Here is a 13,900-nt window from a genome sequence, read left to right as displayed (position 1 = left end):
TTTATATTCAGTCAATTTGATTCTAATGCCATAGTCTACGTCGTGATGATTCGATGGAAGTCGTGGCATCCGAGCAACCCTCTAGCGTCACTCGGCTGACGACGAGTCGGTCATTGACGTGCGACGAATCGATGCTTTGAGTCTAGTATCTGTTAACGTGTTTAGCGTGCCTCCTCCGTTGAAGATTCTGCTCTGGTAAGCTCTCTCCTCTGCGGTACGGCACGTTTTTGATCGATCGAAGCAAACACGCGTTTACTATAACATCCATACATACAAATCATACACATAAATATATACACACACTATTGATATATTCATAATATCATATAATCTTTTGCTACGTGTTTTCAAAGTGAATAAAGATAAAGAGACTACTATACCATTGGCCAAGTCCTAGACTGTGCCAAGATTTTAATTACAAACTCAAAGGTTTATATACAAAAGAGTGGATGTCTTTCAAGTAAACCGCGTTTATTACAAAAACGATAGGCTAGCTTGTCTCGTTTGAAAATTAAAAGGTCCCCGTGTTTGGTAAAGAAAGAACGATAGAAAACAAGAGAGAGAAAGAGAGAGAACAAAGTAGGAGGCGTAAGAAGTTATCGGCGTGTAAATTTATCCGGATAAACGCGATCGAGGAGTATAGACGTTGTGGGAGCATGATGATATCAGGAGGGTAAGGCATAATACATTTGCTCGCAAGTATTAAATCCGTACAGGTTCCGACAGGTTGCCAACCGCAAGCTCTCGCACCACATGTGGCCTCCACGTTTCTCCCATGACAAACTTACGCGAGACGGCGTACATCAAACCATAACATATTCCAGAGGACGAATGCCTTTCTCGTAAAAGGATGTTCGCAATATTCGAGTTTCATCGTACGAACGAAATATTAACGATTATTCGTTCGATCGATGATCGTAAATAATGTATATGTATTTAAGATTGTAATTTATTTAAAATAAATAATGGAAAAAAAAACGAAAAAAAAAAACAAGAAATAAGGATAAAATATGAAGAGAAATTGGATGGATGGTAAGGACGGGGTTCAAAATTGGAGCGATACGCTTGTGGCGCCGGGTCCCGTAGCAGTGGATATAGTCGCGGAAGATGGGAGGAAAGCGCACGGGATCGCACGGTTCAGTCGCCTTTTACCGGCCTTACCGAGAGGATCGGATTGCTGTTAATAAACGTGCGCGTACGTACGACTCCCTTCGAGAGTTAAAACAGTGAGAGAGGTTGACAATACGTATTAAAAGACGTACAAAGAGATACGACAAATAGAGAAAGATAAAAAGAGAGATAGAAAAACAATAAATTGATAGAAAGAAGTTTAAAGGCTTACCACCTTAAAAAGCCTTGTGCGGATCACTTTAAGAATGAAATTCTTCCTCTGCCTGGTCGAAGAAGGCAGCGGTAGTAGATGTTCTATAAAATATATTCGAAGTAACTCTATTGATTGTAAAAGAAAACGACAAGGGAGTTTGTGTCGAAATGCTAGTAGTACACGTTGCTTCAAAGCTTAAAAAAAATAAGATCCCTTTGTAAGCTGATTTTCTTATTCTCTCTTGTATCCCCTGGAGAGAAAGAAAGAAAGAAAGAAAGAAAGGAAGAGGCGTAAGATTACGCGTCGTTTAAAAGCAGTGCATGTGAAAGAGAAAGAGAGAGCGTTTAAAGAGAAAGATTACGTTTCTCTCATACCGGTGAGCGTGTCAAACGAGGTATCGTAAGATTCCTCGTTTATCTACGAATTTCGTAATCAGTGTTAATACTATTACTATTACTACACTACACTACTACGGTATCTCTCTCTTTCTCTTCAATAAAACCGCGAAATTCGAATTCGCGCCAAAGTGCGTTCCACAGTGGATACTATCTCGCATTTGGATTACAACACGAAGTGGTGGCTGTCAGGTATGTGAACATATCCCGGCTTTTTTACTACAATTATTATATTATACTATACTATACAATACAATACTATACTATACTATACTATACAATACAATACAATACTATACTATACTATAATTTTCTATATATCGTAACTACTTAGACTGTCACTTTAATATTCTATTTTTTGTTTCTTTTTTCTTTTTATTATATCTATTTCTTTTTCTATACTATTATAACTTATCTTTGTCACATAGTCACATATTTTATACTAGTGTGAGATATTAGTATAGTAAAGTATAGTAAAACATAGTATAGTATACTAGTAGATTTTGTAGAGAGTAAGATTAAATAAAGAGAGATAGAGAGAGAAAGAAAGAAAGAAAGAAAAGGAAAGAAAGAAAGAAAGAGACGGGAGCGTCTAAAATTTATCTATAGCTTCGTCTACGTCCTATATCTGTCTTTATCTATTTATCACACGTTTCTTTCTCTTCTAGTTCATCTCTTCATTTATCTCTTATCTCGTATTTGACACCTCGTTCCTTTTACTTTCGTTTTCTTCTATCTCATGTTAGGGTCTTTCCTAGTCTCTCTTTCTTTCTCTCTCTCTCTCTCTCTCTCTCTCTCTCTCTCTCTCTCTTTCTCTTTAATATCACCATTGAGAAGAAAAGAGGGAGAGAAAGTTGTGGGTAGAAAATCGATACACGAAACAAGCCCTTCTAACTCTAACCAAAATATTTCTTTCATAGAAATAGGCTCTATGGGAAAAGTTATAATTTCTCTTGGTCGATTCAAAGTTGTTATATATATAAACTTATGTACATACTATATATCTTATATATATATATATATATATATATATATATATATATATATATATATATATATATACGTGTGTGATATATACGATGAGAATTGCCGTAGGTTACGGACTGTCCGAAAAGCGTGAATATTTAAACGCGGTAGAAAGCGCGAGATTCTCGCCGGTCGCCCACGCTTTTAGCTAATTTCACGCGGCGTGCACGTTCTACGGCATAACTATATATATATATATCTATATATATATATATATATATATATATATATATTTTATATATGTTTGCATACGTATATGTAAGGTACTCTAAAAGTGCTATTATTTCGGAGTCGCGATGAGTATTTTAAACCGAATGGGAACATTTCAGCTTTATTCGAATTGACTGTCAAGTTTATCATCAATCATATTTATTCTTTTTTTTTTTAATTTTAAGTTCTTTATATCAAATTATATATATATATATATATAAATAAATACATGCCAATATATTTATAGATCTCAAAAACAAAAAAAAAGAAAGAAACTCTGATCTTGAAATAGATATCGTGATCCCATTGTTTTTCTACGTGTAGAGTAGCATATGTACGCTCGCGCAGGTGTGTGTGTGTATATGTGTGTTTATATGCATATGTATCGATTTCACGGGAGCGGAAACTAGCTTCGAATTTTGTCGTTAGAATATCGTTCTTTTACTTTCGTGTCTCCTCTTGCACCTCCTAAGAATGGTAATAGATAAAGTATTTTATTGAATTATGCATTCATCGAGTTGTTTATTATAAAAGACGCGTTTTTTTTTTTAGTTTACTTATTACGCTCGGAAGGACTCTCGCTTATTTCACGAGTTCTTTACAGTTAACTTAAACTTTGGACTCAAAGACTTGACCCTTATACCTGAAAAAATTATACAGAAAGGTATAATAAATTTGTGAAGGCCGATCCTAAATAAATACCGTTATCATTTGAAAGATCGCATTGATTTGATTGGTGCCGAAGCGGAGACGTTTAGGCTGAAAGGTTTAGAAACATGAATCGTTATTGGTGGCATCATAAACAAATACACCGAGTTCTTCATCCCTTTTGCAAAGGAATTTGAAAAACCATTCAGAGAGATAAAAGAAGAGAAAGTTAAGAAGGCAGAGAGGGGGGAAGAAGGGAAAAAGAAGGGAAGGAAGAATTGCCGCTTCTGTATTTTACAAAAGAATGCCACGCCTATTTAGGCCCTAAAATTTTTCCACTTGTTATACTACACCCCCCCATCCCTACTATTTTTCAGCTCTGTACCTGATTTCACTGAAGTTTCTTTTAGTTTCCCAGTTTTACTGAATTCATTCATCTATCCATCTTCGAGAAGTAAAGTCACTTCTAGAGATAGGTGCCACTTAGTTACAAAATTTTAGTTTATACTTTTTGAGCTACAGTAGTAATGTTCTTTTAATTTGTTCATTCGTTAGTGCTGTTCAATTAGTGTTCAGTTCAGTGTTCAGTTACTGATATTCAGTCAATATTTAATAATGTGTTCTTTAATTGCGCCTGATAATAATACGGAGCTGAGTCCATTCTATGATCGTAAGCATTAACAAATTTTATTAAACATTACTCTGTTCTATATATTACTAGTTATCGTTAAATTCGTCAATAACTCGCTGTTATTTTAAATTTTATTGTTTATAGAAAATATTTGAATTTAACAACAATCAAACATATGTTTCCATAATTATGAAAGTGCTGTAATTGTAAGTCGTATATTCGTTGTTTCGAGATATTTAAAGAATTACATTTGAACGCAACATTTTATTTCTTCTCGTCTTAGCAATTAGATTCGTTGACAAAAAATGGTTGAAATTTTTTTATATAAGCAAAGCTTGCCGACTATTTCATTGTGTACATTTGTATTTATTCTGTTATGTAAGAAATTTCTCTAAAAACGAGTAAACATTAGAAAAACTGACGCTATTTGCGTTCTCCGTGCTCTTCAAAATATTCATGATCGTATTTATCGTACGTAGTTAAACAACATAGTGTTTTCTGCAAGTGTTCTTCTCTTACTCTCAGTAATTTTTTTTTTGTTGGTTATATAGTTATAAGTTGCTTCGAAGATATAATCTTGGTTCGCTAGGATGCAAAACTGACCTGAGCATCATCGGTTCTTATTGTCCCGGTTAAGGTTAGGCTCCCCAGAGGCCAGAAAAATAAAAAAGGATTCTTTTGCTTTTTTTCCTTTTCTAAGCTGCTTTTTTTTCGATGGTCATTTTACCTACCATCTACCCATGCTCTTTTGTTCGACATTCTTAGCACTGTTAAGAATAAAAAGAAATAAAGAGAGACAGAATTTAGGTCATGTATTTGTTTCGTTTAGTAAAATTCTTCAGAAACGAACAAGTGGACGGATATTTTGACAAAGGAAAAAGGAACGGACTCATTCAGTGAGCCTTCGTTTCAATAAAAAGAAATTCCTTTTCTAACGAACTATTTTTGGATTTTTCGATATTTTTTATCGTTTCTCTCAATCAATCAAAAATCCTCAGTTGACGAAGTTTTTATTAAACCGATATTTTTAATAGACGGTCATTATAATATCTATACAATTTCTTAGGTATCTTTGAAGCTGTGTTACCTCTTATTCTCATATTTTTGTCTTCATACAAATAAATTTAGATGGTTAAGAATATATCGTTGTAAGTGTCATCATGTAAAAACATTCAAAACATATACATTAGGCATATTCTTATCGTGTTTAGTTTGCTTTAACAAACAATAGGGAAAAAAAAACGTTATGATAGAGAAAGAAAAAGAGAAAGAGAGAGAGAGAGAGAGAGAGAGAGAGAGAGAGAGAAAAGTTAGGAGAGGTTGACAAAAATAGAAAGTTTACTTGAAAAAGAAAACATTGGACCATAAGATAAGATAAATATTCTAACTATATTAGTAAGATAACAAATACATTAAGGGTAGTACAAGATAAGAATGTTGTTGTCAAAATTAACCTGTTATTTTGTAATATTATTTTCTAATAGTCAAAAAAATAAAAAAAAAGCTAATATTCAGTTTGTTGTACGATTTGAATCATCTTGGTTGTCAACGGTAGAGGTCTCTACCTTTAGAGAGATTCGATAAGGAGGGCGTTTCCTTCCTGAAAATCAAGGTCCGTGGGTGCGCGCGCGCGCTCGCAATTTCGTCGGACAGACGCCAAGAAAAAGAGCGGAGATGTAACGACGAAAGGGGGGTGTGGTATGGAGGCGAAAAAAAGGGATGATGGTAGTATGTAGTAGCATAATAGCATAGCGAATAGAACCAAATAGCAGAAGTTTATTATTGTCGTGCGATAAAAATTCGTTAAGTTGTTTCTTCTTCTTTCATCTTGTTTCTTCATTATTATTTCTCTTTCTCTTACTTTCTCTCTCTCTCTCTCTCTTTCTTTTTCTCGTAATAAATAATTACAGTAGACGAAACGATAAGGTCTCGTGGAATTCCTTCATTGATCATGAGTCATACATGTAAGCTCCTTACTAGTATGATCATAACTCGATATTCTCTATTTCTAGCCGAACGGCTTCTTTTTTACTCATGTAAAACCCAAACCATTGGAATTCCAGAATATAGGAATAGAAAAGAAGGATAGAAGGATGAAAGAATGTAAGAATGAAAATATGTAAGAATGAAGAAGACAAATGATGTTTCAGGAATTTTTTGTAGCCGATCAAGTTTCTCTTAGTCTATTTAAATTGAATTCCTCTTTTTTCCTTTTCTTAATTTTTCTTTTTATTTTTCTTTGGATTTGCTAGACTTTTGTTACAACCTTGGAGGTCCCTTCCTATTATTCCTAGATAGATTAAGAAAATCGTAGAAAATAAAATAGAAAAGAATTTTTAGGAAAATCTATTTTATTTTATTTATTTTTTTTTATTTTCTTAACTTTCCTTTCTTTTTTTAGGAAACCCCCGACACAGGATTTTCTTTAAATATGAAAGAATAAATCCTTTTAAATAATAGCTGTCCCTTTTTCCTTTTCTTTACGTTGAAGTGATTTATGATTTATGACCGTTTCCCTATTATCCATGTATTTTTTATTGTTTGTAGAAGAAATTCTTTGCTTTGTAGAAGACAAGAAATTTTCTATAATAAAAAGAATAACATATGGAAAGAATTATTTGAAACATTTGGTCTACCTGAAAGTTCTGTACGTTCTGACAAACACCGATTCAATTTTTTCATTTCTAATGGATAAGATATTTTTTAAAAATAAGATATACAAATGATCATCATGCTGTAGTAAGAAGTTATAAACAATGATAATAATTATATTATTCAATTCAAGAGATATGAAAATTTATTATTCTTGTTTTATTCTGAACACGAATAAAAATTTTCCGGTAGACTTAATAATATTAAGAATCGTTCTAATTAGCTTATGTTTAAGATTGCGACGAAAAATTTTCTTCTATGATATCTGATCAAATGTAAATGTGTAACTATCGTAAAATCCATCACACCTGTCGATCGATCGATCGTTGCGAAAAAATAATAAGACTTTTAATCTTCTCTATTCATTTTTCTTTAAACGCATGACATGTTCTTGACGCCACTTGCATTTTTTCTCAGAATTTATTACGGAAGAAAATAAGTGACTTATTTGCAATTTAAGCGAATATGTATATAATATGTCGCGATATTTCATATATACATATATCTAATACACATACATATGTTTACGTAAATACATACATCGGCCGAGCCGTCCACGACGAAGGTCATCTAATTTTACCGCTAATATGCAAGGTTAATACGCGACCTCCATTCACATGTTCGATGTAAGTTGTTGATCTTCGCGATAATACATCAATGTGTTGCGGCACGTGGCGTAAAGTAAACCGTTAAACATGTTCTCACGATATATACGCGTAACGTTACATTACAACAATTTTTATTACACGATTTTTATCAAAAACAATGAAATAGTTTCTAATCGTGATTATTTATATTGTATTAAAGATAAGAAAAATAGGATAGTGCAAATAATCGATTAATAATCAGATCAATAAATAATTTTATTAAATTCGAATTATATGTATCATTTAAAATGAATAAAAATTGATAAAGTAAATAAATATTTGTTTTTCATTTGTTATACAGCCAGAATGCCAGTGCCATGGGAAGATGAGGACATGGATCCTGTAGACCGCTCCTTGGATACAGTGAGCGTCGTTTCAGAGGATATCTGGAAGAAATTTGATGTGGATTATTCAATAAATACCTATTACAACAAAATAAACGAAGATTCCGTTTTATTAGAAGACGTTTCGGGACTAATTAGTTGGAGTAAGCAATCTCGAGAGATTCGTCATCATGATTGCATGTGGGCCGGCTTATGTATAAGTCAAGAGCACAATAGAACTTTGCCTGCCACCAGAAGTTCTCAGTCGCAAGATATACCAATACCAGCTGGTAGAAGTGTGCTAATATCACGAAAACATCAATTATTACATCATTGTCGTGAAAGAAATTCAACAAGCGATGGAAATTTCTTAAGACCGGACACGCCACCAACAGATGAAGTTCCTGTATTTAGACACGATCAGATCGATATACACGAAAAGCTATCAGAATCCATGTCTGACATGATAACCAGGTCAGTCCCGGTAAGCGCGGTTACGAATCAGTTTGTCAGACGACGTAAAAAGAAGAGAGAAGAAGAAATCAGTGAGCAAGAGAATTTGATGAGAACTACCCTTAGCGATCATAGCTATCATCTAAATCATTCTGATCATAAGAAGAAGATTGAGTCCCTCGGCATACAAACACCTTCAGAATCCGGTAAGTTTTTTCTTTGTTTTTTTCTTTGTTTTTTTCTTTTTTTCTATTTAATTGCATGATATCCTCTATAATATTAGGGGGACCGAGAAAAGTAATCAAAATTTTTCTTTGCTGGCGGAAAATATTTATTTATTAAATAAATTTTAAATACTAATCAACACAAAATTTGTTTATCATTTTCTAACACTTTTTGCCTTATGCAAAGGAAATTGTTTAATTACATTTTTAAAAAGTCCTTCGATTTTTCATTGATATAAACTGAATCTGAGTGTACTCATCGAAGATATTTTGATTACTTTTCGGTACCCCTAATATATGTATATATGGACATATTTTTGAGAAATATTACAAACAAGTTAATTTAACAGCATGTCATAAAGCATGTCATAAAGCATGTCATAAAGCATGTCATAAAGAAGAAATTCTTGCTTTTTTTTATTTATTATAATTTGTTGATAATAAGTTTTGTTAATTTAATTGGGCGCGAATATTGAGCTAAACCATTGGCATGCTTTCGAATTATCGATTTTAAAAAGCCGTTTTACGAGGAATCCCAAGGTCGCTCGTAATTCGGGGAGATCGATGGTAAAATATCACGCGTATCTCTTGAATTTGGTACCCGCATGAGTATGCTAATTCCATGAGGTTATTCGTCATCGTTGAAGCACGAGTAGCGTTCAACCCAAGGAGGAAACCCGTTTCAAAGAAGAGAAAGACCGCGAGAGAATGAGAGAGAGAGAGAGAGAGAGAGAGAGAGAGTCGGAGGTCTGTACACTAACGTCCTCGGGCAAGTTATTTATTACAAGACAGAATCCCGTGAGAATTTCGTACCGTCGTGAAATTAATTCGTCGGTTCTCTATTTCTCTCTCTCTCTCTCTCTTTCTCTCTCTTTCTCTCTCTTTCTCTCTCTTTCTCTACTTAATCTTTGTATTATCGATTCGAAAGATATATAATAGCATTTTCATATTTTTCTTTCCCCAGTCCCGTCATGTGTTGTCAAAGAAAACGTTCTTACAGAGATTAAAAAAGGTAGGCAAAGTAATCTTTTTTTTTTTATTTAATTTTTATTATTTTTTTTTTTATTTTTTTTTCTTATTTAAAAAATCTCCTTACGCTCATATTGCTTTTCTCTAGAAGGCAATAATTTTTGAGTAATATCTATTTATGCATGTATAAACTAATATGTAACATTGCATGCCGGAACTTTAAATGCGATCGAGGTCACGTCAATCATTGCGTTAAAGTAAATAATGAAATGTAACGAGAGATAAGAGAAGCTACTACAACGAGTTTTCTTACCTACAGTGCTTTATCGCAGAAACTTCAAATTACTCGATGAGAGAGAATAACTTTCCTGATAAAGAAACGTCGCATTTAGCACGTAAAGATATTTTTCTAGACGTTAATGTAAATCACGATAATTGTAGTACCATATTGCAACACGGAATGAACAAACTATTTTCGGGAAGTTTCAATTGACCAATATTTTATATTGGTTGATTGTACAGTACCCACATCTAGCAATAGCCTAAAGAGAAAAGACCCCTTTTCAGAAGAGTCTTACTATAAAATTCCCCCTAAACTTCCAATCTCACACTCTCCCCATTTCCATTTTGCCTTTACTAGAAACTTCCTTAACTATTCACTGCGTTCGATACTTTCAAAAAAATTTATTGATTTAGAGATATTATTAAATTCATTTCTTTTCTATTTTTGCTATCAGGAGTAATTAACGCTTGCATATCAAACAACACTCGAATGTTATTACTTCCTACATTCCATTTTTTCAAGTCGATCAATAAATTATTCGTTTGTTGTCCTTTTTTTTCATTTTTTATTTTTTATTTTTTTCATTTTTTTTTTTTTTTTATACGAGAGCAACGATGATGACTTTGTCAAGTTATCGAAGAAATGATTATACTTGAATTATATTTTATATATATGCAGTTCATAAACTTGTGTATGTTGGTATTCAAGGTTATAGAAAAATAGATGAGTTACATACATATATATGTAAGTGCATACTTCTTAAAGGAAAATCAAGTATATTTACAGTTTTCTTCAACGTTGATAGTTATCTTCGATTAAAATATTGTTTTGTAATCGCAAACTAGGAACGATAATTCAACGTTAGAAGGATTCACGATTATCATCATCATTTGCTTCTTCTTCTTGACGGTAGATTTCTGCGAATATTTCCATGAGACGATCGTCGATCTAAGAAAATTTATATTCTTTCACTTTTCAAATAACATTAATTTACGAAATCGATACTCGTACACCGTTAAAGAACAAATACATATACCGTAGGATTGTAACATTCGAGGAAAATCATAATACCGTTGATTTACTATAACTATATTGCACCATATGTCGACATTGCTCGTGCACTGTTTTTTTATGCAAATATTACACGCTTACATATGTATGTCAATAGGTCGCGGTTGTAATGACGGTCGGTTGTCTATTATTAGCTTCTATCTTGGTATCTTTTATGCAGTTGCATCTTATCATTTTCATACCGGAACACTTCTGATTTAAATAGCAACAGTATCGATTTAAAAAGATAATACAAAAGTATATACACGTATGTATATATGTATGTTGTTGTTACTTTTTGAAATTTGTTAATTCGCGAAATGATCAGCTTAACCCTTAAAATAATTATACTGACCTATTTTAATGTAAAAAAAAAAGCAGAAATGCAGTATGCATGAAAAACATACTTCAACTAACGATAAGTAACATATGAATTTTAATAGATGAATAGTTATGATATGAGATTGAAATTTGATCCTAAATATAAGAAAAATATTTTGTTATTTTATTTCAATATTTATCTATAATACTGCATTGTTAGTACATCTAGAGACAAAAAATATTTATTTCTTCGTTTTCATGCGAAGGTTATCTAATCTCAAGATAAAGTGTTTCTCTATTGATTTAATGGATTAAATTAAATTTCTTTCGTAAACTACAAAAACGAAAATCAGATAAACGCGAATGATGAATTCTTTTAGATTCTTTCTTTTTTTCTTTCTGTCCTTTGAAAATTGGCTTTTTAATTAATCGTGTTATTATATTGACCTTTTAACTACATTCGCTTCTTGTAATAAATTCATATATAATTCTTCTTATTTCCTAAAACTACTAGTTTTACAACTAGTGTATAATAAAAATCTTCTGTTTTATATGCTTTCCTCGAAACGCTTAGTTATTTCGGTTACGTAAGTCAGGATTTGTACGATTTGACATATAACAATATAACGCTGACATATATACATAAATATCGTAATCGATATAAAACAAAAAGGGACGATCTTTTTCTATTGTTATTTGTTTATTCAAGTTTTTTTTTTTTTTCGAGAAAATCGTAGGAGTGTGGACGTAGCTTTTTTTTCGAGATAACAAAATGAGCCGATGACTGTGAGATTTTTCTGAAGAAGAATAAGCGAGATAGCGCCGGTGACGGCGACCTCGTGTAGGTAGACTTCACGTGCACGTATATAAGATAGAGGAGGGAGAGAGAGAAATAAAAGAGTAAAGGAGTAAGAGTGTAAAAGATATATAGAGAGAGAAGAGAATATGCGATGAAAGGAAAGAAAGAAAAAGAGAGAAGTAGTGACAGAGAGAGAGAGAGAGAGAGTACTCTTCTAGAGACAACGCACGTGTGTTGCGGCTCTTACGCGCGCACGTGACCTAGGCACGTACGTTGCGCCTTGTAACTTGATTACTTTACCGTCTTTTGCCTCTTAGAAGGTGCCACTTCGGCTGCTTGAAAGTTTCATTTCAAAGTGTTCGTGTATATACACGGGGGGCTGACTTAGTATTCGGTAGGTTGTAAAGACGCGTCTCGATCTCATTCCTTCGCGCGAGAAAAAAAAGAAGGGGGGGTGGTCCGAACCTGTCCCTTCTCTCAAACAGGAGGAGGAACCTTTTTGCCATAGCTGCCAGCAACTCGCGAATAACGAATATTCGCCGCTTGTTCTTTTAAAAATTAAATGATATATTTAAATAGTTTTAGGTATATAAATTTATACTTTTGTATTCTTCCTTTTTGAATTGAAAATATTTGTAGTGTCCCGTAGACGAGATGAATTTGTTTTTTATTTTTTAACTCTAATTTATTTATTTTATTCGTCTTATCGCGTATATATTTCTTAAAAAGACGCGCAAAACGACGAGAAATTGAAATTCCAAGTGACGACTATTATCGTTAAGAAGGATTCCTTTACTTCCTCTTCTTGCTCCAACTCTAAACGACCTTGATGAATTTCTATATTTCTGTAATGGTTCAATCTTGTGAAGCTTAAAGCGAGATAATATTGCGCGATCTTGGAAAAATGAACAATTTATTTTCATCGAAGATAAGAAGATGTGTTCTCCTTCTTCCTTTCTTTTTCTTTGCCATTTAGAATCTAAATCAGTATAGACGGAACTCTCTAGATGTTATAATAGAAGAGAGGAGGGGAGAGACATTAGAAGGGTCTCAAAATGTATACGCTTTTCGTCCTCGTTACGTCGGCTCTCTCTTAATAGGTCGTGAAGAAGCTCGACGATACCGTGCGACCGGACACACTGCAAATTTGATCTTGGCGCAGTCGGATCTCTACGTAATTGGTAATTGCTTGAATCACGACTTCTAAATCGCTACTTTTGACGCTCTACCGCCGCCTCAGGATATATAACTCGATGTTTGACGTTTAAAAGGCGAAGAAAGCTTTTCTCCTCTCCATGTTGCACGGTGTATCTTCGACAAAATGGCGAAACTGATATCGTAACAATTATTTTCGATAATATCTTCATTCAAACAAGCTTAAATAGAATTTCAATAATTAGATGAACTCTCTTTCTCTATTTGATCGATTTATTTAATTGGAAATTAATACGAACTTTTATGCAATTTTTATGTTATTGATTAAAACGAAAACAAATTCTTGTTTATTTTTATCGTTCTAAAACTCACTTTGCTTCTTTTCCTTTTTTTTTCTTGTTTTTTCTTTTTCTTTTTTTCCGATATATTTCCGAATATTCTGCGCAGATCGAGATGACCTCTGTTTCTCCTCTCCGTTCGTTGTCCTCGCTGATTAATCGGCTCCGATATTCCTTTTATTCTCCTTTTATTTCGCGCCAGTGGGCCGACCGAAAAAGGTAGATGCGAAAAGATCGAAAGAGCGGCATGGTATGTATATATATATATATCTATATATGTATATAGATACACATATACATAGACGTACGCATACATAAGAGAACCTCTTACATAAGTATTGCAAAGTTATATGAAATCGTTCGGAGTGAATTGAATCAAGATAGTAGAAATGTCTACTACTCTACAACTATATCAAATAAGAAATCATTTCTATCATTTTATATAAAGATTT

The 13,900-nt window shown here is 33.1% G+C and overlaps 1 protein-coding gene across 1 annotated transcript in view; it reads left to right on the top strand.

The window, feature by feature from the left end:
• The first annotated feature begins 1,168 nt into the window (after positions 1 to 1,168).
• Myc (bHLH transcription factor Myc) overlaps positions 1,169 to 13,900 on the top strand; it is a 31,660-nt gene continuing 18,928 nt past the window's right edge. The window contains exons 1-2 of the mRNA XM_089178027.1: positions 1,169 to 1,911; positions 7,835 to 8,515. Coding sequence (XP_089034153.1) covers positions 7,840 to 8,515 — 676 coding nt within the window. The 5' untranslated portion in view covers positions 1,169 to 1,911; positions 7,835 to 7,839. The remainder of the gene's footprint in view (positions 1,912 to 7,834; positions 8,516 to 13,900) is intronic.

Source organism: Polistes dominula, unplaced genomic scaffold (assembly GCF_049000335.1).
Source record: "Polistes dominula isolate Pdom_NZ unplaced genomic scaffold, Pdom_raw_medaka contig_77, whole genome shotgun sequence".
In the NCBI taxonomy this organism is placed as follows: Eukaryota; Metazoa; Arthropoda; class Insecta; order Hymenoptera; family Vespidae; genus Polistes; species Polistes dominula.
Note: the sequence above shows the minus strand (reverse complement) of the source record. Positions and strands in the feature narration are given on the sequence as shown.